Below are 16841 nucleotides of genomic sequence, written 5' to 3' on the forward strand. Positions count from 1 at the left end.
ATTCATAGGCCAAACATACACATTCAAACTTGCTTCAGGCAGGTATTATGCAGAATAATATTAAAAAGGGTATTGCAAGTAGACCCAGATTGATGCATGGGCTTGGCTGGATGCTGGCCTGCTTTCTGCCTTGCTGAGGAAGCAGCTGTAGGGAGCGGGGAGCTGTACTGAATGCATCTCCCCCCGATGGCATGCTGACCTGAGAAACCCCTACATCCATAGGTAAAGGAGTGATTGTTGCGGCTGGATAAGACCATGGGGTGGCCTGCATAGCAAAGGATCTTGCATTACATGTAACTGCTTTAAGCAGGAATTGGTAATAAATTGACAGTTAACTGTAAACTGTCATCCACTTTAAACAGCTTTGATTAAACTGACCATATTGGGTAGACAGTGAGGGAGACTGTACGTATCTTCCAAAAAGGCAACCGGGCATAATTTTTAAATTGGCCTTTCAGAAACCAGCCTTTCAGGCTGCTCAGCTGGGGCTTCTGCGACCAGGCCTCAGTACGCCGTATCCGTTAGACCTCCTGCCCTACAGACCCTACAGACGCACGAATGTAAAGCGGCAGTCACAGAACTATCCGCCATCCGTCCCGAGGACGCGCTGCAGAGCTTCTCCCTCGTTCCGTCCCCTCAGCCCCCTCGTTCCAGCGATGCCCCTGTGGGGAGGCGGCGAGAGACGGACCCCGGGGCACGGCCGCGGCCGTGGGGGGAGAGGCTGCGGGCAGCCCCGTCCGGCTCCGGACCGCGGCACTCCTGAGGGAACGGTTACACTCAGCGGGGTTTTTTCTACAGTCTAGGTCTTGGTACGGCTTGTTTTCTTTTCTGGAGCGGCAGGGCAAGACCTCGCTGCTTCCAGGGGATAAAAACTACAAAAAACCCCCAAAAGCTAAAGTACAAAGCCAGGCCGCGCACGCCCACCTGCCCGTCCCAGCAAGGCTCCCTCAGCCCCGCCCCACCTGCGGTCCGTCCCCTGCGGCCGCAGGCGCTGCCGGGAAGGGTGGGGCAGAGAGCGCGGGCCCCGCCCCCCAGGCGCCTCGCCCGCCAGGCTTCCCGCCTTGCGCCGCTGCCGACGGCCGGTTCCGCGCCGTGCCGGCCGGCCCCGCGGGACATGGAGCCGGAAAGCCTGATGGTGCTGTACGGGGACGACTCGATGGAGGTGCACTACGCGGGGGGGTCCCGCTTGCTGCTGTCTCCTTGCGGCGGCGAGTACCTCTACGAAGCGGCGCTCCCCGCCGCTGCCCACCCCCTCCAGCCGGCGGAGACCACCCGCCAGCGGGTCGCCTTCGTCGTCAGTGCCCACAGGGTACGTGGCGGGCGGGCGCTGTCACAGGCCGTTTGGGGAGGGGAGGGAGTCCCGTGTGTGCCTCTGCGGGTTCTGTGAAGCGGAGCGTGAGCGGAGCGCCTGGGCTTCCGCCCGGGGGGCAACCGGGCACCGCTGCGGCTGTGCCGCACCCGCCGCCGGCCTGTCAGGGCCACCGGGACCGGGGTGGCTGCTCCTCTGTCAAACCGGGGAGGAGGGGTTCTCACCCTCAGTCCATTATAGAAGAGGATGAAATCAGCTTCACGTTCTAAAGTTTGATTTTGTTCTTCCCACTTCAATAGGAACGACTTCTGCGAGCTCTAGATTTCCGGAACAAGTTTTCTCCTCGCCCGTACTTACCTTCCCGTGTTATACCTCCAGAAAGAAAAAAGGTGAGATTTACACATGTAATGCTCTTGTAAAACAAACTTCGCCAGTGGTCTGGCAGAGCGGCTTTGCTTGACCATACGTGCATGTGCCTGGGTGCAGGCCTGGCAGATGGGCAGAGGTACAGCTTGGCTAATGCAGCTTTTTATGCATATCCTTCATAGCCAAACACTAAAGGGTTTGTTTACTCCTAATAAGACTAAAACCCAGGATTTTCTACGTATGTTAGAATAAGCTGTTTTACATACTGACACTTTTCTGCACCTGAAACCTTTCAGGGAAGACTTGGTGAAGTAGGACGGTGTTTTCTGAGAGGCTGTGGGGTTCAGAATCCCATTGTTTCCCCGCTTGAAGTACCCATGTGAGCCTGTTGCAGGGGCCTGCTGGAGGGCTGAGGCAGTGTCACACTGGGAGTGACTGCTCCAGGTCAGACTGAAGGTCCATCCAGAGACCCCATTTACTATTCCTAGGAGCTTTACACCTCATGAGTGTGTGCATACTGTTGTGGGAGTCTAAAGACAACTGATAAATCAGGGGAGTTTGAAAACTTTTAGACTTAACACTTTATTAGTAACACACTTCATGCTAATGTTTAGTTGCTGAAAACTGTCAGTCAGTATGACTGCCTACTTAACAGCAGTCAGTCCTTAACAGTCATACAGTACATTCACTGCAAGGTACGACAGCACGGTACAATGCTCTGTCATTGACACTAGTGGGTAGCCTTCCACCCTCCCCACACCAGGATCTTGCTCTTCTGGAAGATGGCTGGGTTTCTAGACAGTTTCTAACTTAGAGCTTGCACTGTGACTACCTGCTTCAGGATGTTCAGGGATAACTTTCCCAGGCCACAGCAAAGTGCCTTACCCTGTTGCTTGACTTTTTCTTTTGGCTTCGCTTACCCCTACCCTGCCCCATCTTGGTTTCTCAGCTGCTGCTTTTCTTAAAGCAAAAGCAGTCTTCTGGCTCTTGAGATTGGACTTCCTCAGTAATTTGCTATCTGTTCATTGGTCTGCGGCCTCTTATATATTATATAAAATACAGTGCCTGTATTTTCAAGGCCTTTTTACGATTTCCCACGCTTCAGCATTTATCCAGCTCCATTTCACTCACCATGTTCTTATTACAAGTCAGTATTGAGCCTAACAGGCTAGCCTGGGGCCTTGTATGGTTAGCGTAAGACACGGTGTCCTGGTTTTCACTGGGATAGAGTTAATTTTCTTCTTAGTAGCTGGTGCAGTGCTGGTTTTTGGCTTTGGTGTGCGAACAATGTTGATAGCAAACTGGTGTCTTTGGTGGTTGCTGGGTGGTGGTTTATACTAAGCCAAGGACTTCTCAGTTTATACTAAGCCAAGGACTTCTCAGTTCCTCAGGCCCTGCCAGTGAGAGGGCTGGAGGGGCACAAGAAATGGGAAGGGGGCACAGCCATGTCAGCTGACCCCAAGTGGCCAAAGGGGTGTTCCATACCATGGGACGTCATGCTGGGTATATAACCTGGGGGGGGGTTGGCCAGGGCCAGCTGATCGTTGCTTGGGGACTGGCTGGGCATCAGTCAGCAGGTGGTGATCAGCGCTATTGTGCATTCCTTGTTTTCTTTCCTCCCTTCCCTTTGGATTTCATTCCTCTCCCCCTCTCCTTCCTTTTCATTATAACTATTATTATTATTATTGCTCTCATATTTTATCTCAATTATTGAACTGTTCTTATCTCAACCCTCAAGTGTTACATTCCCCTCTGATTCTCCTCCCCACCCCTCTGGGTGAGGGCTGAGTGAGCGAGTGGCTGAGTGATGCTTGGTTGCCAGCTGGGGTTAAACCCCGACAGTCCTTTTTGGTGCCCGAACAGGCAATGAAGGGTTGAGATAGCAACAGGTCCAACTAGAGCATGTTAGAATGAAATTGGTTTTGGTATTCATTTTGTTGCATCGATAATCATTGGCCACGGTGCTGATTCTTTTGCTCTTGAAGTTGCTGCCCATGGTCTCAGGGTTGCATTGTTTAATTTACTTACAGTATGTGTTCCCTGTTGTGCTGTTTGTTTTCCTTGGGACCTGGGCTAACGTTTCATGTGTTGTACTATGTAGTACTGGTTTATGATATGATGGACTTGCTGGTTGTAAAACTAACTTGGTCTGTGTACTCAAGTGTTGTAGTTGCTCCTAGGCATTGGGTGGCATAAGTGAGCAGAACTGCTCCACACTACATCTGCTTTACACCACTTGCTGTCCTAGTGGAGAATCCTACAACCAGGATGAGAGGGACCCTGCCTCCAGCCAGGTGGACGTCAGGGATAACTGGGCTTACTGGACCGTGTGGATCCGATGGCCTGGCACATCAGACCCACAGGAATGTAAAGCTCCAGTAGATACTGGTGCACAGTGAACTCTAATGCCATCAAACTTTGAAGGGGCAGAACCCATCGGTGTTTCTGGAGTGACAGGGAGATCTCAACAGCTCAGCTGTGTTGGAGGCTGAAATAAGCCTGACTGGGAACGAGTGGCAAGAACATCCCCTTGTGACTGGCCCAGAGGCTCTGCGTATCCCTGGCATAGACTGGTTTAGCAGAGGGTATTTCAAGGAGCCGAAAGGGTATTGGTGGGCTTTTGGTATAGCTGCCTTGGAAGGGGAGGAATGTAAGCAGCATCCGCTTCGCCCGGCCTTTCACAAGACCCGTCTGTGGTGGGGTTACTGAAGGTCGAAGAACAGCAGGTGCCGATGGCTGCTACAAAGGTGCACCGGTGGCAGTACCGCACCAGCCGAGACTCCCTGATTCCCATCCATAAGCTGATTTGCCAGCTGGAGAGCCATGGAGCGGTCAGCAGGACCCGTTCACCCTTTAATAGCCCATATGGCCAGTGTGAAAGCCTAATGGGGAGTGGAGACCAGCAGTGGACTATCGTGGCCTGAATGAAGTCACACTGCTGTTGAGTGCTGCTGTGCCAGACATGCTAGAACTTCAGTATGAACTGGAATCAAGGGTAGCCAAGTGGTATGCAGTCTGTTACTAGCAGTGACAATACTTTTACTGGGCCCACTGGGTACCAAAATGCTTCTACAGTGCTGTATTACTTTGCCTATGATTGAATTCAAAATAACCTGGCACTACAGTTTGCTTAGGGTCTGCTTTGGTCAGACTAACAACAGATCATCATACAGATGTGGATGATGTCTCTAAACAGGTTGACAAGGGGGATCTTGTTAGTGGTGTGGCCTGCTCAAAAGTGCAAATAGCATTCAAAACGCAGGTTAACCATGAATATATTCAGTGCTATAGTTGTATCTCCTGTTTGTTCTTGTTCCTTTCCTAGAATTTTCAAACATTTGATACGCTATTTAAACTGCTGCTGAGCATAGAGTATATTTGCATGGGTTTGTCAACATAACACCAAGATCTTATTCCTGGCTGGTGGTCAGCTCCAAGCCCATCCTTTTATATGTCAAGTTAAGATTGCTTTTCCCAGTTTATATCCCATTAAATTTCTCTGCAGCCTTATTGTCTATTCACTTTATTTTTTTTAGGTACCCTTTGCAATTTTATATGGTAAATTTTCATCTTTAGTGCCCTATATACCTTCAGCAGACTTTCCCACGTTACTAATACACTAGTTCTGCCACGTTTCATTTTTATTGGACTCCAGGCTTTTCCAGTGCTGGGCCAAAGTATGATCAGGGCTGAAACATATCTGATTAAGCTCAGTCAAATGAGACAAAGCTGATTAAATTGAGAGAAAACAAAATTATGAGGAGTGTGGATATTTGTTTGCTAAGGTTTTTAACATCTTATTTGGGAGCATTTGCATTTCTCTGTTTATTTGGAATCTAGTGCTTTAATTGGAGCCTTCAACTGGAAGCAGACTAAGAATATCTTCTGTGTGGAGATCAAGTATAATGACAATACCTCATTATAGGGGAGAACTTTTGCATCTTGCTAGAAAGGCATTCTATCTTAACAGAATGTTTCTAATTTCAGAAGGTGATTAGTGTATTTTTTAAACTATATCTTGTCTGTGGGAAAAACTTTAATCTGGGGTTTGAGGTAGATGCAGTGCTTGTTTGGAGTAACTGGTTGAGAATCATGTGCTTCATTTTTGAAGTAGTAGTAACACAAGGGCCTACGCCATGAAAAAGATTTTTGTTTGTTTTGAACGAAAGTGCTAATTGAAGCAGCAATCTGTACTTGAATATCACAGCAGTGAGATGAGGGTATTCTTTTGAGACTTTCCAAATGTTGTATTGAAAAGTCTAAAATCTTTATTATATGTTAAATTCTTCTTCAGAAATAATGTTTTATCCATATCCTAGCAATAGCTGTGTAACTTAATCTGTGGTGCTGCAGGATTAAGTAAGATTACCCACCTAGATGCAAAAAATTTTCAATAAATTTCCATTGTGGTAATGTCATGGAAGGGTTAAGGTTTAATTTTAAGAATGTAGAAGTAGTCGTGCATCCTAGGTTTGAACAGTTAGTGTTATACTTGTAAGCAATAAATTCGGGTTCTAACAAAGAAGTAGCCCTGGAGGATGAAGGAAAACTGGCCCAAAGCCCGCAATTCCAGTCCAAGAAAGAGGCCAAAATGACCTGGTTTAAGACTATACATGAGGACTGCAAAGGAGAACTCTGGCCAGCTGAATAGAGGAGTGGGCAGATTTGCAGACCCTCAAGACCAGTGAAGACCCCTGCTCTGGACAAGTGAGGGGAAGTGTGAATATTATAATTAGCTTTGGGTAATCTCATGAATATTTGTGTCTTTTCCGGGAAGGTGGTTGAACACGTATACACGTATGGCATAAAACGAGGTACCTGAGAGAAGGAAGCCATGCACATTAGGTGGAGCAATCCCCCGTGCATCCAGCACTGCAGTAAAGAACACCTGTATCTTAACGCTACATGGGTGTTAAGGAGTTTTCTTATTCTTGATTTTGGTGACAATAAGAACACATAAATATATGTTTACATATCATTTTACAGGCTTATTTTATTTTTATAAATAAAGGGAAGGCTTCAGAGCACATGGGGGTTTAATGTACACAAATTTAATGTGGGCTTTCCATGAAGTCTACTGATAACTGATCTGATCAAGATGATTTAGGCTTTCTCTTAAGTGTTTTTTAAGAAGCAGTTGGAAACAGAAATATCTACTGTCTGTGGGGAGTTGTGCCTGGGTAATTGGCTGTCTAGTTTATGAATGCATATTAAATTAAAGCATTATTGCTAGATGGAAGTCTGTTAGAACAGGAGGAAGCAGATATGAAGGTTAGATATTTTGTTTCCTCTTGAATTCCTGTATGCAGATAAATACAGAGTAAAGTTTCTTGTGTACATCACCTTGGAGAAGGGCTGAATTAATTTAAATGTAAAACCTTCATTGTAATTTCTGGGAAGCAGGTCATTTTTATCTTGCTGCACATTCCAATCCTTTTTCTTTTATTAGATTCTTTTCAGTGATATCTTAGAAGTCAGATGGCCTGACCCTGCTACAGCCAATCTGTCAACATGTGTAGACAATGGCAGTGTGAAGATCTCGTCAGTAGATGGTTATGCTCACCTTTACCTGCCAGAACTGCAGCAAGAATTTACAGTGGAGTTCTTATGCAAAGTCAGCCAGTCATCTGCAGCATCCTTACACTCCTTTCAGAAGAACAGCAACTATCGAACTGGAGATCAGTATGGAAAATCAAGGAAAAATCCTGTTGCAGAAATGTCATCGCAACAAACACAGATAGAGAATAAGAATGAACATGGTGGTTCTGAAGGTAAATACAGAGAACCAACCAAACCAAAGGATCAAAAAGACAGAGATGGAGTCCCTTTGTCCAACACAAATTGCTCTTCTGAATACACATGGGTTACACAGCATTGGTCTGTTTCCTCGTACCCGGAAGAATGGAAGTACCCTTTGTCATTGGCGCTCCTGTGCTATAACTTAAATACTCTTAAGAATGTAGTGAAGACATGTGAGAAAAACAACCATACATCTGTAGAAGGTGATGTTTTAATAGACCCTGAAACACTTGGAACAGTTGCTTGTTTGCCTACTGCTTTGCCACTTAGCTGCAAAGCCCCACACCTACACAGGTAATATATACACTATTTACTTTGTAGTTGTTAACATATGTTTTACAAGTCTGCAGTTTGGAAATTCAGCCTTTAGCAAAATAACTGAATTCTAGCTATAAAAAAAAAAAACCAACCAAAAAACACTATCAATTTTTTTTTAAGAACTTTGTGAAACACGAAATTTGTCAAACCAACATTCTTGATCCTACTGCAGTGCATATATAGTAATTAGTCCAGAGAAAAATAAATGTTATTTTCTGACATGCTGTATAAATATGTAAATGAAAAAAAGAATACTGGAAAAAGAACATAGGTTTTGGGTTGGTTTGGCTTTTTGTCATTTTTGACAAGGTAATACTTCTGAATTGGGCCAGTGGCATACGTTCTTGGTCAGCACCACTAAAAATAATCAAAGAAACCTTTGCAGGTTTGAGAAAACTAATTTGGTAACTAATGGGAGTAACTCGGGGATCAGAGGACTCTAAAAATATGTGGCCTCTTTTCCTTTGGATAGGTGTGCACACATCTGTTCTTGGTCCAGAAATGATTACCAGCACTCAACCCCCAGCCCCCACAACCTTTGGACTTACTGAAGCTTTTATTGTATTTTACAGGTGGACTTTCTGTGATTTCTTTCGGAATGAAGGTACTGAAGATTATTCATGCCCTCAGCTAATTCAAATTGTATGGTGCCAGGGTGTTTTGTACAGGTAAGTAGGAGATCATGCGTTTCATCTTCAGAAGACTGTTTGTATAGGAATTAAGCTTTAGGATGAATTGTCTTACTTTGTCCCTTTCTCACTCTTGAGAAATTGTACACAATCATCAGGTAAGAGTTAGACTGCAGTTTGTTCACTGGACTTCTGATTTTCTAGTGCAGTATATTTCAGGTCTGAAAGTGGATATGTCTGAAACAATCTGAAATCACGTTTAAGGCTTTTAAAGAAGTGATCTGATTATCTGATTTCTTAAATGGTTACTGGACAGCTGGAACTCCTGCAGACTTCACTGACAGTTATGGTGCTTTTGTTTCTTTGCAAATTACATTGATCCTTTTGATGATGAAGATTTCATGCTTTAGAAATGTTTGTCTTGGTGACCTACATAATTCACATGTTGCAGGCAGCTAAACTGTGGGGTTTCCTGGCAAATCACCTTGTCCATATGATTTAAAAAAAACCACTTTTTAAAAAAATTGCCCTTTCAATTCTGTTATACAGACTTTGAAAATGCTACAGTTGCTATCAGCATCTAAAAGTCTTTCATAAAAGCATAATCTCTTTTTAAAGCTTTACTCTTTCTGCCGTGTTGTTAACTTTTCTCAGTGTAATTCCTAAATTTTCCTCTCATGTGAACAAAATGTTTAGCAGCTATTTCAGTACTATACCTCATTTCTTTGAGAGTATGGTGAGCAGCCATACTTAGTCTGTTAGTCTCATTTCCAAAGTCCAGGCATGTAACCACAGAATTACAGAATTGTGTCATTAAATGCGTTTTAGGTTCCAAGATACCATATGATCACAAGTAAAAGATATTGATCTTGGTGAAATACACACAACTGCAGTAGAGACAAAACCTTCAGGCTGTTCAGGAATTGTTCAGTCTGTCAGTTCTCTGTATACACTGGGTACAGCTCATCCACTAAGCAGATTGGATTTTTCTTTTTAGAGTGATTATATTTTGTGGTCAGTGGAAAGAGCAGTTCTTGTGAGATGTTTACCTAACACAAAAAAGCTTTTCTTAGCTTGTTTAACTCCCGCTCCTTGTTGCAGCACTCTCCAAACTAGCCGGCTGCAACAAGGACTTTTACCATGACATACCAGCATAGTCTTCATGCCAGTCCCTCTGCTGCATTCTCCTTGTCTGTCCTCCCCCAGGGCGTGTGTTCTCTCTTCTCTCTGCTTCTTCCTTGTCTCTTCCTTGGCTGCCCAACCCCTTAACAGAACCAGCCACAGCTGCACCTTATCTACATCAGCCAGCCCACAGTTCTATATTAGCAATGGTAATAAACCCAGCTTCATTCCTCTACAGCTCCTCATGCACACATGCAAAGAGCCTGGTAATACTAATCCTAATCCTCTCTGTTAAAAGATATTGTACACTCTGCTGTTTGTGAAGCAGTAAAAAGTTTTTTATGTGAGTTCTGTTGAAGATGTGTTTCCGCTTAGTGCTTCCTTCAAGTGTACTAACCTGCTACACATCTTAGTGACACAGCATTTTTAATACTTGTTAAAAATCTTGTTATTTCTCTTAGATTTATCCATGGTAGGAAAAACATCACAGAAATTTACCCTGGTGATGACTCAGTTTTCAGGTCAGAAGGAGCATTTTTGGGAAACTATTTCACACATTATGCAATCCAGAAAGGAACAAAAAAGGTATAAAACTATTATTTTAAAATATGTTCTGTATTCTGTCAAGTTAGCAGTTTTCTTAGCTTTAAGACAATTTGGCTGTGCAGTCTACAGTGAAGTCCCTACATTGGTAATTACTGTAATGACTGAATCCAGCAATCAAATCATACAAAAAATGAGATTATTCCTGCTGTCTCAGAATAGATTTCTGTAAATTGTAGATACAATAAGAGAAATTTTACTCATTGTAACATTTATTTCTCAAGCTCAACTGTACTGCAGTAAGATTCTACAATAACATTTCTCACTAACTTGAAGATAAGTTTAATTATTTTTAATTAACCTAAGTTTAATTATTTTAACTAATATATTGATTAGAGTTTAATCTTTATGTACTTGGAAGTATTTACTTTGTCACTATATGGAGACTTTGCCGCAGACCAGCTGTTCAGTGCTGGAGAAATGGTTTTGCCTCTCTCTGTCTATTAAGTTTCCTCTGAGTAGAGGTCCTGTCAAGTGCTTATGCAGTGCTTTGTATTTTTATAGCAGAATTAAGGGTCAGCTTTGTACCCTTCAAACCTAGCCTTAAACTTGTGGTCAAATGTAGTTACTCAGCAATGAACAGTCTGCTCTCTGATAAGAGAACTTTTTGGTCCATACAAAGCGCATGGAAGCTGTTTCTTCTCACACAAGTAGGCTTAAAGAATACAACTGCATTTTTTGACTTTTCAAGGAGATACTTGTCTGTGTTGTGGGACAAATTTAGATGTGATTATAGTTGCTTTCTGGGAGGTCAGAAATCTAGTGTCTTGCAAGCTCTTAATACTGTTTTCATGCTACAGTAACTAACTCACTCATCTCTCTGCTCTTTACTGCAGAAAGAAGAAAAGATGTATTCAATAAACAGCCTACCTCCTGATGTACCTGGAAATCTGTACTCTATATCCTCTATTATTACTCAAGCAATCAAGTAACTTTACTGTTTTTTCTTTTGTTACATTAATTCCTCTGACTATGAAAGGACAGTAGTTAAAATTACACATAATACTTATGATGACATTAAGTGTAAAAATCAAAGGAATTTGTATTAGCACTGAGGATGTGTATAAACTTACAGAACAAAGATTGCAACTGTTTAGAAGACATAGTGAGTGTGAAATACTTAGTATTTTGTTTGCTTTTTTTTCTCCTCAGAATACTTCAATACTGCTACAAGACTAAACTATCATTAACTCATAATTATTATCTCTGCTGCTGGAAAATGGTATGTAGCTGAAGATTTATAAATCTTTCAGTGTTACGATTATACAGGCTATAGGGAATAGGACCTAATCTCTAGAGGGAAGAATGGTGCATGTATCCTCAAAGACCAGAAGGTAGACATTTGGGAACCAAAAGCATGCAGTGTAAAGGTGTATTTGTGAAGGCAACTGCATGATAGAGAGCTGGCTGTGGTCTGGGAAAACAAGTGAATTGAAAATTTGGGATACAAACAGTTGTAGAGATGTCATGGTTTAACTAAGTACCATGCAGCTGCTTGCTTGCTCCCCACCCCCCCAACAGGATGGGAAAGAGAATTGGGGGAAAAGGTAAAACTTGTGAGGAGAGAGAAGAACAATTTAATAATTGAAATGAAATAAAATAATAGTAATAACAGTAGTAATGGAGAGAAAGGAATAAAATCTGAAAGAAAAAAAAAAAGCCAAAAAAACCCACACTATACAGTTGCTCACCACCTGCTGACCAGTGCCCAGCCAGTCCCCAGGCCGCAAGCTGCAGGCCCTGGGCAACCCCTCAGTTTATATACCAAGCATGATGTCCTATGGTATGGTATATCCCCTTGGCTAGTTCAGGTCAGCTGTCCCGGCTGTGTCCCCTCCCACTTTCTTGTGCCCCTTCTTGCTGGCAGGGCCTGAGAAACTGAGAAGGCTTGACTTGGTATAAATATTATTTAGCAATAACTAAAAACATCTGTATGTTACCAATATTATTATCACACTAATGCCAAAACACAGCACTGTACCAGCTACTGGTAAGAGGATTAACTGTATCCCAGCCAAAACCTGGTAAGTGACTTTTCCTCAGGTTTTTAATGTATTTGTTTGATTCTAGGTACCTGAGACAGATGGAAGAGAAATGTTGCCGGTTTTGCTGTATGAAAAGGTTATTCCCAGCATAGGAATACTTGTGGTGTACTCGGATCATAAAGTCCATGCTGCTTTTTGGGATGGGGTGACCTTGAATATGGTCTGGGATTTCAGCTCTTCCTGTAGTAGGATCCAGGTAACTCATGACTTTGAGGAATTACTATTCTTAAAAGTCCTCATGAAGAAGTGTTACTAAGAAACTAACAAGGAAATGAAACAAAAGTTTTGATGCCTGTAAAATAGAAACTGAAATCTTGTCTGAAAGATTACCAACTCTAAACAGTTGGCTGCTGTTGCTTACTCTTGAGCTACTACAGTAGCCTAAATGAAAGTAGGAACTATCCACAAGCATCACCAGTAATTTACTGCAAACATTCTAACCAGAAATGAAGAGAAAAATATTTTAATGCATAACTGATGCCTAAAGAGGCAAATAAAACTTTATCCTTTCAAGAAGTCACTCACATTGATCAAAGGGAGTCTTTCTTATTGCAAATTACCTATAATTGAGTAGATGCATAGCAAAAAATCACTGAGAAAAGTAAGCTTGTGTATATGGTATTCTGTATGCATTTGTAAATCTACTTAATACAGGACTAAAAAGATAATGTTGATTTTTGCAAAATGGCACTACAGAGAAAATTATGTGAGTGTGGGATTCAAGGTTGTGGACTGCTGAGACTTTTGGCTTCTGTGTCTTTGCTCATTACCCTAAGGTGACGAGACACAAAAAAGATGTTAAGAGTCTGAGAACATCTCTATTACAAGCAATATAGATATGATAGTTAGAGTGTCAAAAGATACAGTGTAACTTCCTGATGTGAGCTAGCTAAAGTCTGTATATTCTGTTATTATAGAAGGAGGAAGAACTGAGAATTCTACAGGTTTGGAAATATTTCTATCCACTTTTAGAAATAATTTGTTCTTTAATAGTACAAAACAAGTGTTGGGGCCATGCCAGGTGTTCTTATTTTTTCCCCCTGCATTTGTCATAGCAGACTATATCAAATTCTGTCCTTAGCAAAACACAGACTTTAAGTGTTCAAAGTGGCATATTCGTAGATAATTAATTCTTAAATTGGTATGTTATACTTGCATTTCTTTTCTTCAGACTGCAGCAGAAAATGAATACTTTTTTTTTCTTCTAAGGTAAATGAAGATGTAGGCTGGTGTAAGTTAACTACTCCTGCAGGGGTACAGCAGCTAATACAAATAAGTCATCCTGGAATCTATGAAAGGTATAATCAATTTAAACAATTTAAAGTAAAACATGAAAGAACTATGTACAAATCCTTTTAGATGAAGAAATGGTATTTACTGCTGGGGGCAGTGGTGTTGTGGGGGTAACCAAACACATAATGGTAAAAGCTTCATCGTACATCTGGCAGAGATTCAGGACCTGTATGACTCAGTACCACTGCATGCTGTCATTCCATTATAATTGTTACAGTAATGTCTTTTTAGAAAAATAACTAGAGCTGCAACTTGGCACTTATATTGGTGGATAAAGAAAAAAAATAATCTTTGTCCTATGTAGAGCTGATACATAGAACTGGATAGAACTTCATCCAATTTTTGCTTTGTTACAGTTACTGACCTCTGCCTCAGGTTATTTTCTCTAATCCGCTTGCTCTAGTTACAGCCTCGTTATGGGAATCACCAGAAGCTTACTGTGCTGTATTTTAGCAAGCAGATAATTCAAAACCAAAAATAAACACTTGTACACTGTGCATTACAAATCATAAAGTTGTGTTATAACTTTCTATAACTGCACAGATTTAAATATGAAGGAGATCCTAGACAAAAAGTGGAATCAAAAATGGCAAGGAAACTTCTCTAAGATTCTAAGAATATAAATATGTATTATATATATATAAATAAAAAACACTGTATTTTTAATGATGGCTTTTTCTTTCAGATCCATTGTATGGATCTATTGCTTTAATGTTCAGGTTTTTGCTTGAATTAGAGTGCATTTCTCGCATAAATAACTATCTTTTTGTGACTTTTCATGTTGACATAGGTACATCAGAACAGCAATAGAATGGTGCAGAAGTCTGAATGAAAGGAATGGGATTCCTGAATATACTGCACACTCTGTAACTGAAGAAAATTGGTATTCATCTTTATCCTAAATAATTGACTACAAATAATGTTGAAAATATAACTCAAAAAGACTATAAACTGTGAATTTTATCAACTGCATTTCCTAAGGGTCAAAAATGAAAATAGTAAGCCCATTTATTTTGTGTAGTTTCATATTTTTCTTTCAGTGTTTTAAACATTTGGTAAGTTGAGTGTTGAGTTCTATTTAAAGCATGTTTCATTGTGCTTCTGCCTGCCTTACTGAAAAATAAGAATTATGGTGACATTGCCAAAGGAGGATTAATGTTATGGAGATGGTATCTTGCAAGGTGAAAAAGAGAAACTAGACTAAGAAATGCATCTTTTAACAGAACAATAAATGACACTTGTATCTCTTGCTAACATATTTGTCCTTTTCAATACATGCTACTAACATCATATATATATATTCTGGTTTTTTAAAATGTGTAAACTGAAATCAATTGCACTTTAACTTGTTACTCAAATTATAGCAGATTCAGTAGCTGATGAAATGAAAACTGTATTTATACATACAGACAGGCATAAAGCAAAGAGACTATTCCTAAAGCAGAGCCCAGATTTTTGGCAACAAAAATGATTGGCAAATGGCAGCCATTGGCTAGTAGTATGAAAGGCAAAAAATAAAGCATTTTTTCATTTGCATTTTGCTTGTCTAATTTTGAGTATTGCTGGAAACAGGAAAACTAAAATCTGAAGTAGAAAATACATTTAAGAACTTTTTACGATACTAATTCATAATCTTTATTTCCTTGGACAGGTCTGCTGATGCTGAGCTCGAAAAAATACGGAGATTTACCTGTATCCTTTTGAAAGCTGTGAAGCTTTTTCACTTTTATGTTCTATTGTTCATCTGTATATTTAAATCTGTATTTTAGATCATCAGAGGCTTTCAGTCCTGTTCTCACCTCCTTTTACTGTTGTACCCACTTCTTAGAATCACCTTTTAAAGCCCTTTTATGTTTTCTTATTTATAGTTTTTATCATTTATCTTGTCCAAACTCTGCATCACAGCACCAGAAACAAAAACAGGGACCAGAGTACAAAACTAAAATAAAAATGAAAAAAAGGTAGCCCTTTAATGGGTATTGCATTAGTTTTGCTAACACTCATCTGCTGATCTGTTCTTGAAAGAGGGATGATGCAGTTGCCTTTGGGCCTGTTGTTGCAGTACAATACCTTTCTGTTTATCAGCTGCATCAGTATTGTTCCTTGGTGTTCAGCCAGCTCAAAAAAGTGTGCTGGGCTGCATGTGCTTAAATCCACTTTGTAACCGTCTTTAAGCCAGTGTTCAATTTTATTGGTATGAAAAGTGCATGCTGTTAAATTGTGCAGCATGACATCATTGTAACCCTTTTTAAAGTAATTTTTGGATAAATTGAAATCTTAGTTAAAGACTTAGTTTAACTTTACTTTTTTAAAAATTTATTTTAAAAATAAAAAAAATTAACTTTTTTTAGTTACCTATTAATGTTGTAGACATTTTAAATAATACACACTTTCTTTTTTAGCTTTATGTAATTACCATGTTATGAAATGTGAGACTTTGTAATGCAGAATGATGAATAGAAGTATGAGGAAGTAATTTTTGGATTAGGAGGAAGAGTTTGGTATTTTTTTCTTAACAAAATAACACTAGTTTTATTGGATAATAGCAATGTTCTGGGAAGGACATCTGCTGCAAAACCCAATCCATCTGGTATTACCATCAGAAAAACAGAAAATGGGAGTGAGCCACAAGAAATAAGAGAAGGGTGTGTCTTGGAGGCTTTGGAAAAAACTTCTAAAGTAATTCAGGATATTGAATCTCTGCTTGCAGCTGCTGGGAAGTGAAGCCTCGTAGTGAAGACTTGCGCTCCGTATCTTTGTAGGAGCTGTGCCAACTGCTTCTGAGGAGGCTTTGAGGTGCAATAGGAATGAAAGCTGCAGGCAGAGTCACCAAGTTGCCAGTATACCACAGCAAACCTGCAAAGTCCTATCAGTTGCCATTGTCATACCACAGCTGTGTGTTGTAGCTAGCCAGAAAGAACAGGTGAGGTAGGAAGAGCACAGCTGTATAAACGCATCAGGGCTGGCCTAACAGTGCTGCTTTTAATATATGAGTGGTCTGTTTTAATAGTTTAAATTTTATAGATTTTGCAAGCAACTTAATTGCTGAAGTGACTAGGGTAAGGATAAGCAGTTATAACTGTAAAAATGTGCTTTTGTTCAGAAGCTTACATGAAGTAGGCCAATATTGGATAAAAAGTTTCCTAGACACTTTCTACTCTACTGTTTTGTGGTAAATAAATACTTAGAAGTATCTTCAGCCCTTTCTCGTGTGTGGTCTGGCAATCGGAGGTGCACCGTATCTTTAGCTATAAAATACCAGCCTTATGTCGTCGGTTTCTGTGTCCGAGCTTTATCTAACCTTGTTGTGAATACCCAAACCCTGCTTTTAGTATTTCTGGACAAATTCCCCCTCAG

The 16841-nt window shown here is 41.0% G+C and overlaps 1 protein-coding gene across 1 annotated transcript; it reads left to right on the forward strand.

The window, feature by feature from the left end:
- Nucleotides 1-1032: 1032 nt before the first annotated feature.
- CZH5orf34 (chromosome Z C5orf34 homolog) lies at nt 1033-16683 on the forward strand. The gene is made up of 12 exons (XM_037373161.1): nt 1033-1309; nt 1609-1698; nt 7125-7768; nt 8365-8460; nt 10005-10128; nt 10983-11074; nt 11299-11368; nt 12217-12387; nt 13401-13489; nt 14275-14367; nt 15136-15176; nt 16015-16683. Exons 1-12 carry the CDS (start codon nt 1115-1117, stop codon nt 16206-16208), a joined length of 1899 nt encoding a protein of 632 aa, XP_037229058.1. The 5' UTR covers nt 1033-1114; the 3' UTR covers nt 16209-16683.
- Nucleotides 16684-16841: the final 158 nt, after the last annotated feature.

The sequence above is a fragment of the Falco rusticolus genome, chromosome Z (genome assembly GCF_015220075.1).
Source record: "Falco rusticolus isolate bFalRus1 chromosome Z, bFalRus1.pri, whole genome shotgun sequence".
Lineage (NCBI taxonomy): Eukaryota > Metazoa > Chordata > Aves > Falconiformes > Falconidae > Falco > Falco rusticolus.

What these genes read in the sequence shown, in the direction of transcription:
- CZH5orf34 (XM_037373161.1), top strand. Translation starts at nt 1,115, where the DNA reads ATGGAGCCGGAAAGCCTGATGGTGCTGTACGGGGACGACTCGATGGAG. An exon ending in TACCTCCAGAAAGAAAAAAG is followed by an intron (nt 1,699 to 7,124) that starts GTGAGATTTACA and finishes TTCTTTTATTAG; the next exon opens with ATTCTTTTCAGTGATATCTT. An exon ending in TCTGTAACTGAAGAAAATTG is followed by an intron (nt 14,368 to 15,135) that starts GTATTCATCTTT and finishes TTCCTTGGACAG; the next exon opens with GTCTGCTGATGCTGAGCTCG.